This window comes from Falco biarmicus, chromosome 8, assembly GCF_023638135.1.
Source record: "Falco biarmicus isolate bFalBia1 chromosome 8, bFalBia1.pri, whole genome shotgun sequence".
In the NCBI taxonomy this organism is placed as follows: domain Eukaryota; kingdom Metazoa; phylum Chordata; class Aves; order Falconiformes; family Falconidae; genus Falco; species Falco biarmicus.
In genome coordinates, this window is record NC_079295.1 from 32,917,998 (window position 1) to 32,934,414 (window position 16,417).

At 40.8% G+C, this 16,417-nt stretch overlaps 1 protein-coding gene across 8 annotated transcripts in view; it reads left to right on the top strand.

Moving 5' to 3' along the window:
- KALRN (kalirin RhoGEF kinase) overlaps window positions 1–16,417 on the top strand; it is a 528,299-nt gene that overhangs the window by 345,894 nt on the left and 165,988 nt on the right. For 7 of the 8 annotated variants that reach the window (XR_008823368.1, XR_008823367.1, XM_056348127.1 and 4 more), the window contains exons 15-19: window positions 175–341; window positions 6,450–6,569; window positions 9,305–9,523; window positions 12,878–13,027; window positions 13,964–14,078. Coding sequence is in view for 6 of the 8 variants with exons in the window: in XM_056348127.1 (XP_056204102.1) it covers window positions 175–341; window positions 6,450–6,569; window positions 9,305–9,523; window positions 12,878–13,027; window positions 13,964–14,078 (771 nt within the window). In the remaining 2 variants the exon portion in view is untranslated. The remainder of the gene's footprint in view (window positions 1–174; window positions 342–6,449; window positions 6,570–9,304; window positions 9,524–12,877; window positions 13,028–13,963; window positions 14,079–16,417) is intronic. The other variant, XM_056348123.1, reaches the window with a different exon arrangement.

Genomic DNA, 16,417 nt, shown 5'->3' on the forward strand with positions numbered 1-16,417 from the left:
CTTTAGTGACGCAGAACAGGAAACTCAAATATTACATGTGAGAGAGTTTAGTAAGAAAGAATTACTCAGAGTTGCAAATCAATGTGTTAGGTGGCAAAAAAGTCTGAAGCTTACATTTGTGCAATAACTGAAATTTCAAATAAATGCAATGATCTTTCTCTCTGCATGTTTCAGGCATTGAGCTGATCTGTGAAAAAGACATTGATCTTGCAACACAGGTTCAAGAACTGCTGGAATTCCTTCATGAGAAACAACATGAACTGGAGCTTAACGCTGACCAAACTCACAAGAGGTTAGAGCAGTGCCTACAACTCCGGCACCTACAGGCTGAAGTCAAGCAGGTGAGAATTTTTAACCACACATAAGGTTCTTAAATGGGTTTTCTGCCTTTACATACAAGCAAACGGCTAAACCAGCTTTTGCCAAGTCACATACCTTTAGGTGAACGATCTTAATCCCCATTTCCTTGACAGTACTTGATTTGCTGACAGGTTGCAGTGTGACCCATTACAAATAATGAAGGGCTCTGATCCCTCTAGTGTCGTATATTTGGTTTCATGAATAGTTATGGGAAGTCTGCACAGAACTGACGGTGTAACTTCTCAACTGCAAAAGCTGCCTCAATCTCCATGTGTTCTGGGAATAAAATGATTTGATTTGGGGTCCGTACTTTAGCTGTTGTGGAGAACTGGCCCAAAACAAAGGGTAACTGAGCTGTGAGGTCTAAGTATGACATTACAGCAGTTTCACCTTTTCATGTATTGAAACACATCTGTTTATCTGCAAGAATCTCTAACATCTTCTGGGTGAGATAAAAAAAATCTGTCCGCGGTCTCTAGATCATCGGACTTGTTTAGTCATCTTAGTATTGTTACAGTGCCTTTCTTCCAGATCTCAACCTAGCGTAAGCAATTGTGTTCTGCCTCCCTAGGTTTCCCCTGATGTTTAATTTGGATGCCTCAAATCTCTTTGTTGTCCTTTGCTACACAGGATAGTGCTACACATCCTGCTTCCTAATCCATAGGTGGCTTCACACTTCAGTGTATGTCTGGATTTCAATGGAATGGTTTTGGTTTCATTAGGAAAACCAGGAACACTTTTCCAGACACCTGGAATACTCAGGTTTCCATTTTACCAATACAAATGGGGTGGGGATGGGGGTTGGGGGGGGTGTCCAAATACTACAGGGTGTTCTTGAAAAAGGTTCGCTTCTTTGTTTACTAAAAGAAAAGAGAGGAAGAAAAAGAAAAAAAACAACCACAAATATACTGAGTGCTCAGTACACATGATCATAGTCATTCTTTTTTCAAAAGTGAATATTTGAGTGATGCTTTGTCTGAATTGTTTTATCATTGCTAGCAAAAAATTCTTCATTCTCAGACAACTCTCAGGCTAGAAGCTGGAAGCACCAACACGAGCGCATACATTTTCTTTCAAAGTCCACTTTGAAGTGAATGTTTTGCAACCCTAAATGAAAGTAGCATAGAACTCTCCTATTTTTTTATTTTGAAATGTAGTCATTTTGCATTTCTAATTATTGAAGGCCAGCTCCTCCTGAAGCTTCAGAGCTCTATAGAGTGCTTTGGCTTTCTTGTGAAAGAAAGAAAGAAAAAAAAAAAAAAAGAGAGGCTGTGATATTTATGATCACCACCTTAATATGATTATGCTGTGTATCCTTTTTTCCATAGGTTCCCAAAGTTTTTTACACACTACTTAGCTAAGCCTGGAGATTTATGCAGTAGATTTATGATTAAATAGAGCCTTTCTAACTATGAAGAAAATAGAGAGGAGTAATATGTGTAGCAGAAATACTAAAATGCAGGTTATCGCTATCTGACCAAGTGTCACTAGCCCGCTTGTCCAGGGTGAAGTGTCAGCTGGTCAGCCCTGTGGCTGCTCCTGGAGCAGTACAGTGGCAGTGCAGCACTCTCTGCAGGTACCTGATGTTCCTTGCCTCATTATCAAATGTCTGCTGGGCCTTAACTGTTTTACAAAACAAAATCTAACTGAAGGAAATGGTTATAGGAATGGACTATCTAGTACTTACTGTGAGAGAACAGCTGCTTTGAATTAGTATTTCCTTAATGGAGCTTGAGACCATCAGAGCCTTCATTACTATGTGACCTCTCAGCAAACCAGTAGTGAAGAAACATTTTATTTGTTCAGCTGAATGGTAGGGGCTCCCTTGCTTATTAACCTATAAATTACCATAGCTACAGTTTCCCTTAGAAAGAGGCAAGTTAAAATATATCTGTGCCCTATCTATTTGGTTTCCTGTAGATGAGTCATATTCCCAACCATTTAGTGAAATTGGGAAATATATTGATTTTGGCTTGTAGTTCATCACCAGTCTGGGCCAGATTTCCTTCACTTTCATTTTAGTGCATCTGAGATGACGGATGATCTCATTATGAAATTGCTTTCACTCTTGTGAATCAGTTGAGGTGTGGTTGCCACAAGACACCTACTGTAGCTGTGGTTAAGTTCTGCTGACTTCATAAAATTGGTCAAGGCTGCTACGTGTACATGTGGTTGCATTTTGATATAGTGGCTCATGGAAATACAAAGTCTTTTAGCTGTCTCTATCTATTTAAGTCTCATTTACCAGGGATTTCTGCTTTATATCATATGCACCAAAGGTTCAAATGCCAAGACAATGGGTCGAAGTCTAGGGCCATTCAAGTGGAACAATTCCAGATGAGATGTTCTGTGGACTGCTTTAGAGGGGAAATAGTATAGATCAATGATTCACAAACTTTTTTTATTAAGAAAGCTCCTGCCCAAGACTGATTTCCTCTCATTTGGATCACAGTCATTTCTGTCAGAAACTACAGAGCTTGGATTGCTTACATGAAGGTAATAACAGAATAGAGTTGTGGAGACAATTTAAAAAAACAAAGTCTCTAAATGCTGTACTTGCAGCTGTTTGGCTTCCCTATCCCCTTATTTTATCCTTGTATGTTTTATTTCTCTTTGTGGTAAGTGTTCAACTTGACCTAATTTACTCCCAGATATTCTCACAGTGTCCCATTACACTTACTTTCTAGGTTGGTTTAAAGTGTTTCCTTTTTGTGTGCTTGTTGTCCATCCACTTTTGCCATTTGGCATTAGATTTGCTTTCAGGTGAATTTGCCCAAAGGATGCTGGGAATAGTCACTTGAGAGACACTGAATACTTTTGGTTTTTTCCCCATCTAATGTCACAGGAAGCCTGGAAACCTAAATTTGCCAGAAAGTGCCCTTGCTGGTGGTTGTGGCAGTAAGACCCTCTCAAAGAAGCTGCAAAGGGTCCAGGGATGTGAAAGATTCACTTGCATTGTTTTTGCCTTTTAAACTTAAAAATTGTTTCCGACATAACTTGATGGGTATCATTAGCAAGGCCTTAAGTCTTTTTTAGAAACATCAGGGAAGGTATTCTGACCAAACTACACCAGCAGACACAAACACCATGTGACATAGAGCTCTCCTTTCTTAAGAAAGGCTGCACAAGGGGTGCTTCATTTTTTTAATTTTTCCTGTAACATCTGATTCTGTGCTCAGTGAAAAGTTTCAGACAAAGTTTCAGGGTGTGAATTTTAGAAGAATTTGGTACTATTATTTAATTACATAGGAGCCATATACAGAACCGTAGCCTGTTTAAAGCAAATTGGAGTCAAAAGTGTGAGTTGTTTCAGAACTGTGGTGGTTGCCACGTTAGACAACTCATGCCTTGCAGTGAAATTGTTCTCCAGTGGCAAGTGGCTTTTCTCTAACATGCTGTCAGTGTGTTTCTGCTCCTCTGTTATAAAAAAAAATAAATAAAATAGTTCGACTTTTTAAAAGAGTCTTTGGAGATTTTTTTTAGCTCCAGAATTGTTTAATCACAGCTTCTACAAAGTTGATAACATCTGTAATTTGTAGGAAATGTCTGTTTAAAGCCATCTTTTGCTGTTGGCTTGTCTGTACATTGCCAGATAATGGTGAATCCATTAATATAGGAAATGATCAGAGAAGTGTCTTGGTGCTGTATTAGCAGCTTCTGTACATACTTTAATAAAAAGGTATTAAGCACCATATAAATAGGAGTCAGTTTGTGAGCACATCTTGTACACCAGATAGAAATGTGTAAATGCTCTCTTACAACCATTTCATAGTCTACTTCCAAAGTAGTAATACAATGAAAGGCTCTGCAGATGACTGGTTTTTGCACTTAGACTTAAGAAGCTTTGGATATGCCATGGAAATATTTTCTTACTGTAAACAACACAAACACAAAAGAAGAAAGGGAGAAAAAAACCTAAAAGAACATTACTGTGGAAAAAGCTGATGCAATCCCAGATGAGACACTGACATTTAAGTGTTGACTTCCGGCAGTAGAATGGGGTCATCATTGAAGTTCTTCCAAGCAACATTTGCTTGTGCTTGGGTGCTCACTGGGCCTGGAAGGGGGAGTGTCGGAGCCCCACAGTGAGGGTCTAAACCCACGCTCCGGGGGACGGAGGGAGGGGCACAACTCAGGGATGGCAGCAGCCTTGGTCAAGAAGAGTGCTGCAGGCATTACTGACAAGACGTAGTCCATCAAAGCCTGACCTGAACTGCTTTAGCCTGAATGTTTTTGTGTCAAGAAGACAGTCGTAGAGAGGAACGCACACATATAATTAACACTAGAGGAAACCTGGCTGATTTCAGTTGTGTGGTACCTCTTCCTCCTTACTCAACTGTGTTGCCTATTAGCTTTTCACTAATCAAGTTGCCTGGTTTTAAGACTGAGGTTTCCACTGATTCTTTTTATTATTTAGAGACTCAGATATTTGTATGAAATGTGTCAAAACCTTTGTGGCAGGTTTTGAAAATTTCAGCTCAAATGAAAGTAGTTCCAGAGGACCCTGTCATGCCCTGATTGTATTGTTTAAAGAGGAAAAAAAAAAAAAAAAAAAAAAGAAGAAAAGCTGCTACATTTTGAGCATACATACTCAGTATTTTCTACGCTATAAATGGCCCAAGCCAGGATAGCTATCGTGGTATATAAAACATAAAAGCATATCTTGCTTTATGATGTCCTCACTTCAAGTCTTTCCCAGATACCGTGGTCCTTTGGTTAACTTCAGCTTTTGGTACCGTGTGGTCAGTAATAATATAGGTTTCTTGTCTGATGGATTATAGAAAATGCCAGCCAAAAAAAATTGCCATATGATAACCTGATTTCTTTTCCTTTAAATCTTTGTTGCATTTCCCACAGGAACAATAACACCTGCTGATGAAAGAAAGAAAGCTGACAAATGAAATCTTCCACACTGTTGTACTGAGCAGAATGTAATTTTCTACAAATTAGGGTCAGCTACATGTGTGGATGACTCCTCTTTCTTTCTCCTAAGAAAAATTCATTTTCCTACCCTACAGGGAACTGAATGGCTGTAACTAGGGTGATACATGATGTAGGGATAAAAACCAAAACAACAGAAAATCCCTATATGTTTCAGGCAATTTAATGGATCACTTGGTGAAAATGATGGCACAAAAGGGAAATTACTATGTAGAATATTGCAGCAAAGTCAGTTTTGGAGCTTTGTAAATCACAAGCTAAATTTAGGGCAGTGGTTGGGCAGTTAAGATTTCCTGTGCATCTGTGAATTGAATTCAGCAACTTTCTGGCTTTCTGGAATAATTTGACACCTACACAGGTAGAAAATAGGCTTTGAGGCAACACAGCAAAGAACTTGCACGTGTGTTCTGGGTGCTGATTTTCCAAACACGTGTATTAAAATAGCAGAAAATGTTGCTGCTTAGATGAATATGTACGAGCCTGATAGGTTAATTATGTGTATTTAGGATTTGATTCTGCAGTCATTACAGCATGGATTGCATGTCTACAAATAATATGAATATCCCTGAAATAAAGCGTCTTGACTAAATATAAAATGCAAGACCTGGGTTTTCTTCCTAGCTCTGCATGCAGGTGGAAACTCCAACTGCATCTTAACTCCATGTCACATGAAACCAGTTGTGTCTTTTCCCTCCTCACTCCTAAACTCTGACTTTTGTGTGAAAAACACAGGCAGAAAGGAGTTGTAAGGTCCATGATCCCACTTGGAAATTTGAAAAAGAGAGACATCTTTATGTTTAATTTCAAATCTCCCTCTTTATGCTCAGTGGTTTTGCCCTGGAGTATTTGCATAGGGGAACATTTATTTTTGTGATCAAACCTTGGAAATTAAAGCTGTTTGCTATATGAATATCCATGTAAATATTTGGGATTCTCCAAGCAGCAACTTCTTCAATAAGATCTTTGCCCTCTAAAAATTTATGTCATTAAGGCATTGTCCTAGGATTCCTTTCTGCTCACTGATTCAGCCTGAGACCACACTGGGTAAAGTGCCATTTTGTTAGCCAGGCTGAAGCATTTACTGGTTGGCGACTACATAAACCTTTGCACTGAAACAACCTTTCCATAAACACATCATTTCTTTACAGGTCCTTGGCTGGATCAGGAATGGTGAATCAATGCTGAATGCAAGCCTCGTCAATGCAAGCTCCCTTTCTGAAGCTGAGCAGCTCCAGCGAGAGCATGAGCAGTTTCAGCTAGCCATAGAGGTAACACCAATAAGTTAACTTTGTTTCTCCTTTCCAGGCGAACAGCGTACAAAAGGTTATCTCTTGGGCATCAGTCGTGGCTTGCTTGAAGGAAGGGAAGGAATAAAAGCTTTAGAAAATAGCCTCATCATTAAACTCGTAATGCAGCCAGAGGTTAATAGTGAGATGAATTATTTATCGTTTGTGGCTAATTCTTCTGCTGTCAGATATCAGCCTTTCCATTCATGAAAATGACACGCATCTCCTGATAAATTATTTGGTAAAAAAATAAGATCAAAATTCACAAAGTGATCTGAAAATGGGAAAAGTTTGTGAAGTCAGTTTCCTCCCATGCCCATGATTTGCAGATTATTTCAGAGCATTCATTTATGAATATCTTTGTTACAGGATAATGCTTTCATGTAAAATCTTTGTTTCATTCAATTCTCCTTTTGTGAACAGCAGAAGAGACAGTCATTCAAAGTCACATTCTCAATTGCCTTTGAAGAAGAGGCAAGAGGGGTGAATTTTAAGACTTGCCTGTTAAACTGAGCTTTTGCTCCTACTTGACCTGGAGTAACACATCTTTGACCTGGTCCTTGAAAACTAATTGTGAGCCAACTCATTTGCCTCACTCACAGGTCTGGGACATGGCAGGAGTAATAGCATCTCCTCTGAGCTGCTTTCCTTTGAATGAGAAGGTAGTGGAGTGCTATGGACACCCCTGAGTAGGGCACTATGGGACTTACAGGCTCAGTACTTTATATATCTTTGTCATTGTGAACAAACCCTGCGCTCACAGGGTGTGTTCAGTCCATTGCTAGAAAGGGGGTCCGTTACTTTTTCCTATTCCTGCTTAACAAGGTGTATAACCTGCTTCCCAGATTATGCTAATTGTTAGCTTCCTACAGAGCAAAGAACAAGTTGGTAAATCTCTTTCTGGGGTTCATATATACTTAAAAATAACCAAAACTAAACCAGACTTTAAACTATGAAAATAAGATTTCCATAATGTAGGTTTGAAGAGATGCCTGATTTAGTGAGGGGAAACTATCTTTATGTCTTCTGGTAAACTTTAAATAAGTCAATATACATCGCAGTGTTGCTAGTAAGTATAGAGTTTAAATCTCAGGTAATTACCTGTTTGGATCCAGCTCCACTCACACTAAGGAAGGAGCAGCTGTTGCAGCTCCGAAGGGAGAAGGAAGAAGTTTTCTATCAATTCTGTATGAGCTGGCTGGTACCAAGCTGGGCTGACCACATCTTGGCAGCCGTCACCAGACAGCAGTGGGGAACAAGACACCCGCTGACTGTGTTATTGCTGCCATTGGGGAAGTTGGTTTTTGGGGAAGAACACTGGGGAAGAATACACTTGTATTTGGTGGTAAATGCATATCACAGAGGGAGAAGGTTGCACCACAGTAAGAGGAAAATAAGTTTTCAAAGGAAGAAGATGCTAGGTTAAATATTTTAAGTGCTTAAAGCTCAATATGGAGAAGAGATCAACAAAGCACACAGGGCAGACTGTCCTCTAAAGGCATTCTAGATGTGGAATTGATTTTTCAGTTGAAATCCTTCAAAGTCTATTTAAAACAAGTGTTACAATTCTAACATCAGTAAAGCAGCTGGATATTAAATTTAACCAGTTGTTCTTGAACATCTTCCTAAACGTTTCTGCCAAGTATTAATCCTTTTTTTTTGCTAATAGCTTTCTCTATATTGCATTATTCATCAGTGTGTTACCAGACGATTTCAAGCTTCTTTCCAGGTTCAAGGATTAGATCATAAAAGTATCACATGAGAATTTGTCAGCAGCAGTTACAAATGGGATGCAGAACAGAGGAGTCTTTGGGAGATTTCAGGGCTTCTGTTCAGAAGATTAAAATCAAATATTGGACTAAACCATGCCTGAATACAGTTACTCAGGAGGCTGTGAAGGGCTGGGGGCTATTTTCCTCTCAGGAACCCACAGAGGAAGGTGTAACTACCACTTGGTTACTCTGAGAGAAGCTGGTGTAGGCTGGGGAATAAGGCAGATAATTCAGTCCTGCTTGTAAAGTGGCTACTGACTAAATAGGAGAATGGTGGAGAAAATGGCTTGACTGCCCCCAGCTCTGCCCTTTAAGGTAGCACAGTGTATCTCCAATGTGATTGAACTGACTTTCAGAAATATGTCTTGTAGGGATTGATATTTGTGATATAGTTCATTCCATTTAGTAAGGCGTCTTCATATCTTCTGGGGTTGATGTTTTGTATACTGCAGACAGGAAAATTACACACATGAGTACAGCTGCTGATGCCAGCATACTGCCTGGCAAGAGTCAAATTAGGGTGATCAGGCCCTAAAGACCCTAAAGTTTGCCAACTCTGGTGTTTAGTTTTGTATCTGCAGGTTGTGTGGCATGCAGTCAGCGCTGAGTACAGGCTGGCTGGGAGCTCAGCACAACAGCTGCCCACATACGGGTTGTCAAAATGGATCCACTGGCAATCCCACCCAGGGCTGTTGCCCAAGCGGCAGTAGCTGACCAGTGAGCTAACCCATCTTAGCCAGCGCTTACTTTTCTCAAGCTTTAATAATGTTGCAAATGTGTGTGAATAATTTAAACTAAAATGCTTTGCAGAAAGTAACTGTTAACTGAAGATAACGCTCTGAAAATGTTTCACTCTCTTGCATCTTCATGCTCACACCTCGCTTCACCTTTCTACCATACATCTGGCACATCTATACAACCTCTCTTTCCTCCCCTCATACACAGTCCCTCTTTCATGCCACTTCCTTACAGAAGACACACCAGAGTGCCCTACAGGTCCAGCAGAAAGCTGAAGTGTTGCTACAGGCTGGGCATTATGATGCTGATGCTATCCGAGAGTGTGCTGAAAAGGTGGCCCTGCACTGGCAGCAGCTGATGCTGAAGATGGAGGACAGGCTCAAACTTGTCAATGCCTCAGTGGCCTTCTACAAAACTTCTGAGCAGGTGAGCTGAACAGTATCATATCTGTGCCATAGTGTATGACTGCTGCCTGGGATTTAGCTCCCAGTGTAGAGTGTGAAGAACTTGCTACTCACCAAGATCAGCGCAGAGTGTTGAACTGTTCCAAATGCCTGCTCTGCTAATACCACTAAGGAGCCATGCTCATTCTTCTCCCTTTTCCTTGAGTAATCCCAAAAGTAGAAAGTGTGTGGCTTCAGTCAGCCCTGCTTGCCCTTAAAAGCTGCCCTTTGTCTTTTTACATATGTTTTCAAGTCTTCATCCATGCATTAGGTGCATATAAACCTTTCTGTCACCTGAACAGGGCCAGTGTTGAGCCCTCACGTGACTCCCAGCTGGCAAACACTAATGTGAGTGCACTCCATGATGTAACAGTGCTGGCAGATATGGGCTTTCTCCTCTGACCCTGAGTGCGGAGGGTCTTCTGCCAGCAAGGGATCTCACAGCACTGGCAAAATTAAGTGAAAAGACATTTGCTCCATTGGCATAGCAATGCTAAGCCACACATGGAAACCAAAGTTTGACGTAGTCAAAGTTGTTTCCTTGACAAGTACTGTAACAAAAAACCCCAAAACCAACCAAACAAAAAAAGGCAGCAGTTCGCAGTAACTTTCACCTTAAAAGTTTTCAATGAAGCAATGTAATTCTTGAAGTTTGGTTGTTTCAATTGTCCCCTGTCCAACAGGAAGAATTTCTGAAATCCCACCATTTTTGTTTCAAGTTCTCATGATATCAGAGTTAATTTTGAGGAATAGAAATCTGCCTTTCCTTGAGAACTGCTTGCAGTTAATTACTTTGTGAGCAGTACTAGCCAGTGTTTTCGCTAAAAGTTAAATACCACTATGCCAAAAAAGGTGCCAAGGTATGAAGCAATTTCTCCTAAACCCATACGCAACACAGATAATTACAGCAGCAACCATTATATGTTGACAAAACTTTACTTCATCCCAGGTGTCCATGAATTGCAAAACACATTGCAGTTGGCTGCTGATATGGTGCAATTATTCATCCCTTGCACAAGCAGGTGTCATTTATACTGTAGTCAGTGAGAATTAGTGTCATCGTGTGGATACTCAAATAGCCTTGCCTGATGTAATTTACTGCAGCCAGGCAGTTCATGTTAACACGGACATTGCAGGAACCTGTGGTTTTAACAAAAGACATCAGTGATTTCCATTAAATTTTCTGTTATTATTATTATCACACAGTTAGTTCCTCAACTAGAAAACCAGACATGGGAAGTTTTTTAGCACAACTAAATGTATCGCTGGGGAAAGAGGTTATTTTTTCCTTAACATTGAGGCTGTAGATGATCCTTGGGCCACTTTTAAGTGTCATTTGTTTAATGCATTTTTAAGATTGTTTAAGATTAATTCATTCCTTATAATGAATGTCTTTCACTGTGAGGTGTTTCAAACAGATTTACAGTCCCTGATGCACTCAAGATTGAAATGAATTACTGCTGATGGAGGATTGTGAGAAATGAAAACCATTAAGGGATTCATTAGTGCTTTAGACGGTCAAATGTGCTGGCCAAAATATGCATAGCCAGTAATTTGTCAGTTCAGTCTCTTCCTGTTTCCAAGTCATAGACAAGCATACTGTAGTGTCCACCAGTTCATTCATTAGTTGTGTCTATTCAGCAAATGTTTAGGGTAAAGATCATTCAGTGTTTGAATTCTCATGAACTCACTGCAGCAAGTAGTCTGTCATCTCCTCTTGGGCCACACGACTGATCTACGATCCTTAATGGTCTGCTCCCTGACTGGATGACAGTGGATTGAGTAATTTACTGGATCCTGAATAATCCGAGTATCTCGAAAAAGCAGCTAAAAGGGTGGAGAGACTGTTACAACCAGCCAAAATTTTTCATGCCTGTCTACCCCAAGCACACTATGTTCTTGATATAACTGCTGGAACCCTGGCTTCCAAATAGCCCAGTTTCTCTCTGACTTCATTGACAGCCCACTTGGTATTAATTTCTCTCATCACCTTAACAGAAAGATGATATTTGCATGTACAGGGACCATCCTTTCTGGAAAGATGTGGATCCCAGGCAGTCTTTCTGCTTTCATTTTTTAAGTCACCAAACCCAATAGAGTCCTGAAGTTTTCAAGAAGTAAAATGGAAATGCTTTCATGTGCCTAATAATGCGTGGGGCACTTGCTTTCCAATAAATGCTTGAAAGTGAATGCTGGTTTGCCTCCAAGCAAGAAGATGATTTCAGATTGTCAGATGCTTAAGGTCCTTGAACAGCCTGGCAGCAGGATAAGTTGATCGGTTTCCCTAGGCTCACCCATTTTAAAATGGACTTTGATGTATTCATGGATGGAGTTATATGAAAATGGCCTGCAATAGTGGGGAGGATTGGTGGGTGATGCTGGAGTCTCTTCCACACTATCCACTTAATCATGTGGGGTCCTCTGAATTATAACTGTATTCATACAGAAGTTGCAAGAGTGAGTGAGAAAAGGGTGAACGTGGTTAGCTGGACCCCTAGCAATAACTGCATCTTGAGTAATCTCAGCAGTGGAGTGGGTAGGAAGAGCCCTCTGGGAGAGAAGGAGGAAATTCCAAATGTTCTGGAAAACTTTTGCGATTTTTTAAGTGTCTGCACAGGCCACTGAGAGTATTCTCAGGATCTGCAGTACAAAAGACTCAGCCTTGTCTGAGGCCACTGCATACACAATTTTCAGACTGTGTTGGTTTATTTATGTCATTCCCGCTGTTCTATCAAGATAGAAGATATGTGTGTAAGCCCTGTACATTGGAACACCTGCATCCACCTAGGTTGTGACACTGATTTAATGTCTGCTGGTTGCCACCAGTCTTTACAAAAGCTATATGGGGAACAGCTAACATGCAGCTGAAGAGAATTAGTTCCAGCTTCAGACTTTGTTTCAGGGAAGGATTTAAGCATGTGTTTTTTCTTTAAGTATGTGCTAAGTCCCTTGACTTCAGGGAGATTTAAACACACCTAAAGCACCCTTCCAGAATAGGGATTGTTTCCTGAATGATCGACTGGGGCCAGACTGACCCCTGCCTTGATTCAACTTTTTTAGCTCCCCCCCCCACCCCCCGCCACCTTATCCATTGGAAAAGAAGGATTTATCACCCTTAAACCAGATGAATGGCATCCCACGCAGTGGAGTATGCCTATGGGTAAGAAGAACTGCTAGATCATTCTGTCCAGGGCTTGTTTCATACCCAGTTATTCCTATGCCATGGCCCATAGTCCAAAACATTTAGATTTGAAATGTCATTGGTCATACTTTTCCTAAATATGTTCCTCCTTATTATGACTGTAGCTAACTGAATTGTGCTGTGGGCATGTTTCAGGTGTGCAGCGTATTAGAGAGTTTGGAGCAAGAATACAGACGGGATGAGGACTGGTGTGGAGGTCGAGATAAACTTGGACCAGCAGCTGAGATAGACCACGTCATCCCTCTGATCAGCAAACATCTGGAACAGAAGGAGGCTTTTCTCAAGGTCTCATTTTAGTTCTCTTATAAGTCAGGAAAACTCCCCACTAAGTAGTCAATTTAGAGCAGTGTTGATGAGTTTGAGATGAGGCGCTGAGGTGTAATTTCAGTTCAACTACTGACTGCCTGTATAAACCCTACGCCAGTTTTACACTGTTATAGTAGGGGTAATAAGCATTATCATCAATGCATACCTCAGAGATGTCATCAGGACTAATTAGGTGGTATTGGCATTGCACTTGAAGGATGTTAGTTGTTGTGCTGGTTCAAAGTTCAAATTCTCAAAATTGCATATGATAAGCATTATAAATGATAGGTATCATACGGCATTTTGATGTTGGCTTATATAAACCATCCAGCATTTCAAATTCTGTCCTCAAGGCCAGTAACTGAAGAACTACTAACAATTGAAGCAATTGTGTCTCTGCAGGGCAGCACCAGGATGGAGACAGAGATTTTCTCCTGCCTTCCAGGTGCTGCCTTGTAAGAACTGTGAAGCTAACCAGCTGACAAGTCAAATGACAGCTATCCTTCCACCTTCCACTAAAACTGATATACAAAATGAAACTATGCTTGCAGGCAAGGCTTAAGAAATTATGCCTCTAGATTGTACGTTTTTTGAAACAATGAGTACTTTTCCTGAGAGATGGGTTAAATTGAGAATGTGTGATGTACTAGCTCTTTACAACCAGTTGTTTTATTATTGCCGTTATTTTGCCTTAATATATAAAATCAGCCACTATATTCAAAATTACTCATGTTTTAATATATTTATGAGGCTGTTAGTTTATTAGCTGAGTTTATTGACTCTTAGCTGAAGCTATCACGTTCCGAGATGAAAGAAAACTTCTCCCTGCAAAATAAGTAGAGAACTCCCTTGGGTCCCCTTTGCTTTCTTTGCTCATCTTTACTGATTCTTTTTGGTGGGGACTTTTTTTCTTAGGCCTGTACACTGGCACGAAGGAATGCTGAAGTGTTCCTCAAGTACATCCACAGGAACAATGTCAGCATGCCTGGAGTAGCAAGCCATACAAGGGGGCCCGAGCAGCAAGTGAAAGGTTGGTGCACTGGTGCAATGACAGCATTGAAGGTTTTGTTTGCTTCCCTCTCTGCTGTGTGGTCATCCTAAAGTTCGTGAACATGCTAAGAAGGCACCTTAAGTTTTGTCATCTCTCTCTGTCACTAAAATCATACATAGGCCTGACACCTTTCGCAGTGGTAGCGAGGCCTCTCAGAAAGTGATGCCCCTTCTGCAGGGCATCAGTTCTTATACAGAACTCTGCTGTTGCAAGTGGTAGTGGAGGGAAAAAAGAAAAGGGGTTTGAAACATGGACTTTTTCTGGCTTCTCTTGTCAGGAGAGTCCATGGCATTGTGCCATTATGTAGGTTGTCAGCTGAGATGATCAGACACTCTTTTGCCTTTATACCTAAAAATGAATACATAAGCACATATCGAATACAAGGTCTAGATGCATCCTGTTGCTGCTGAGCACTGGAAAACAATGAACCCCAGACTTGTTCATCCCTAGGATGGATCTGCTATTTTTTTGTCCCTGGAATCCTCTTTGATGTCTGACTGCATCAAATAATCACCAGCAAAAGTACCTGCCTGCAGTTACCTTCGTTTGGTCAGAAGAGCATTGCTTACAATCAGATGATACATCTGAGACGTTTAAAATGTTTTCAGTCCTCTGCTTAATTAAACAGTTGTTAATCTGTGCCTGGCAGTGCTGCAAGGTACTGATAAGAATGAGCAAAGAGATCCTGCAAAAACAAACTATTTTTGTTATTATTATTGGCTTTCTTACAAGCTGCAGAAAGGCACAGGTTAAAAGCAGTGCAGTCATTATATATGTGGGAGGAATGGGAACTTTGATTATACACAGAAGATTAAAGGGGTGCTACTGAAGGGATTATTTTCCTTCCTTTCTTTCAATACCAGTTCTTCAATGCTAACATGACTTTGTTCAGCTTTCCCCCTCTACTGTGTCAAATGCTTCTTCTTGTTGTGGACTTTTGTTCCCTACAGTTGAAAATCATGGGAAAATTAATTAAACCCTGACTCAACAAGCCCTTAAATATGCACCTGATATAAGCTTGTGATTGTTCCTCACTGAGCTTGTTTGAAATGACTCACTTATATAAAAAACAATTTGTGTATTAGTCTTTTTCAAAGCCAAATGTGTAATTCTTACACGTGGTGAGTCTTTTCACAGAAAATCTTTGAAGTGGGTGCTTTAGTTCAGAATAAAAGAACCATTTAGTAGGATACTTATTGTGCTTCCAAAGCAAAGTCATTAATGCAGAACAAAATTAGTTATATTTGGCATAAACTGTTTATGCAGGCACCTGATCTAGAGCACCCATGACAAGCTTCAAGTTCCCTTTGTCATTCAAAGTTCCCGTTGCCCTCAGAAAGGACTAGAGTAGGTTTTGCAATTAAGTATTACAAATTCTTTGGCCATAATCAGTGTCACACTTGTAAATGGGGAGGGATACATCCAAAACTGTTTACTGCCCCAGTGTTGATACATAAGCAATAAATATCAGCCCTATCAGAAAGGGCTTAGGGTGAGAGGGGTTATTAACAGGTGCTGTAAAGGATCCTAAGTGACCGTAGGTGGCTGAGAAGCCAGACTCAATGTTTTAGTATAAAAGAGTGGAGCTGCTGCCAGGTTGTGAGTGCCTAAGCCCTCTCTTGGTGGATGATGTGCTCTGAGGCGAGGACAGGAGGGCTGCCATGCCTTACCTGCTGAGCTCCATGTCCAGGCATGGCTGGGATGGGTGATGCTGCTGCCAGTTGCACGGGACTTAGCTAGGTTTAAATAGAAAAACTCAGGTTTAACTAGGTTGTTGTTAGTGATATAGTGTGAATCTCTTGTACCCTCTCTATGCTCTCTGCATATAATCTTTTCAGTTAAACCCATGGTATTTTTTAAAGAGTTAATTCACACCCTTTCATCAAGTTGTTATAGTCTGACTGAGCGCTTGGGTTTTGAAGGAGAACATGTATGTCCTAGACTCCAAGGAGTAGCAGGTCTCCTGCCAGTTTCTTACTGAATCTGGGTGTCTGTCACGCCCCTGTCACACAGAAAACAGTTTGGAGGACCAATACCAGGCCTCAACCCAAAACCATTGCTGCAGTCACTGCATGGGGAGCACACAGAGGGCTGCCAGGCAGCACAGCTGTATGAGAACCCTTACCAAGTATGTCAGACTGGGGGCTCAGGTCTGAATAAAATTCAATCGTGACCAGAGCTCTACATGGGACAGTAGGCTTTGGTGCCAAGGGCTGCGTAGCCTGTGGCCAGAGCAACCAGCAAGGCAGTAAAAGGGCAACTTCTATGTCAGCCAGTACTAGACCTCTGAAATAAGCAACACAAGAGAACAAAAGGAC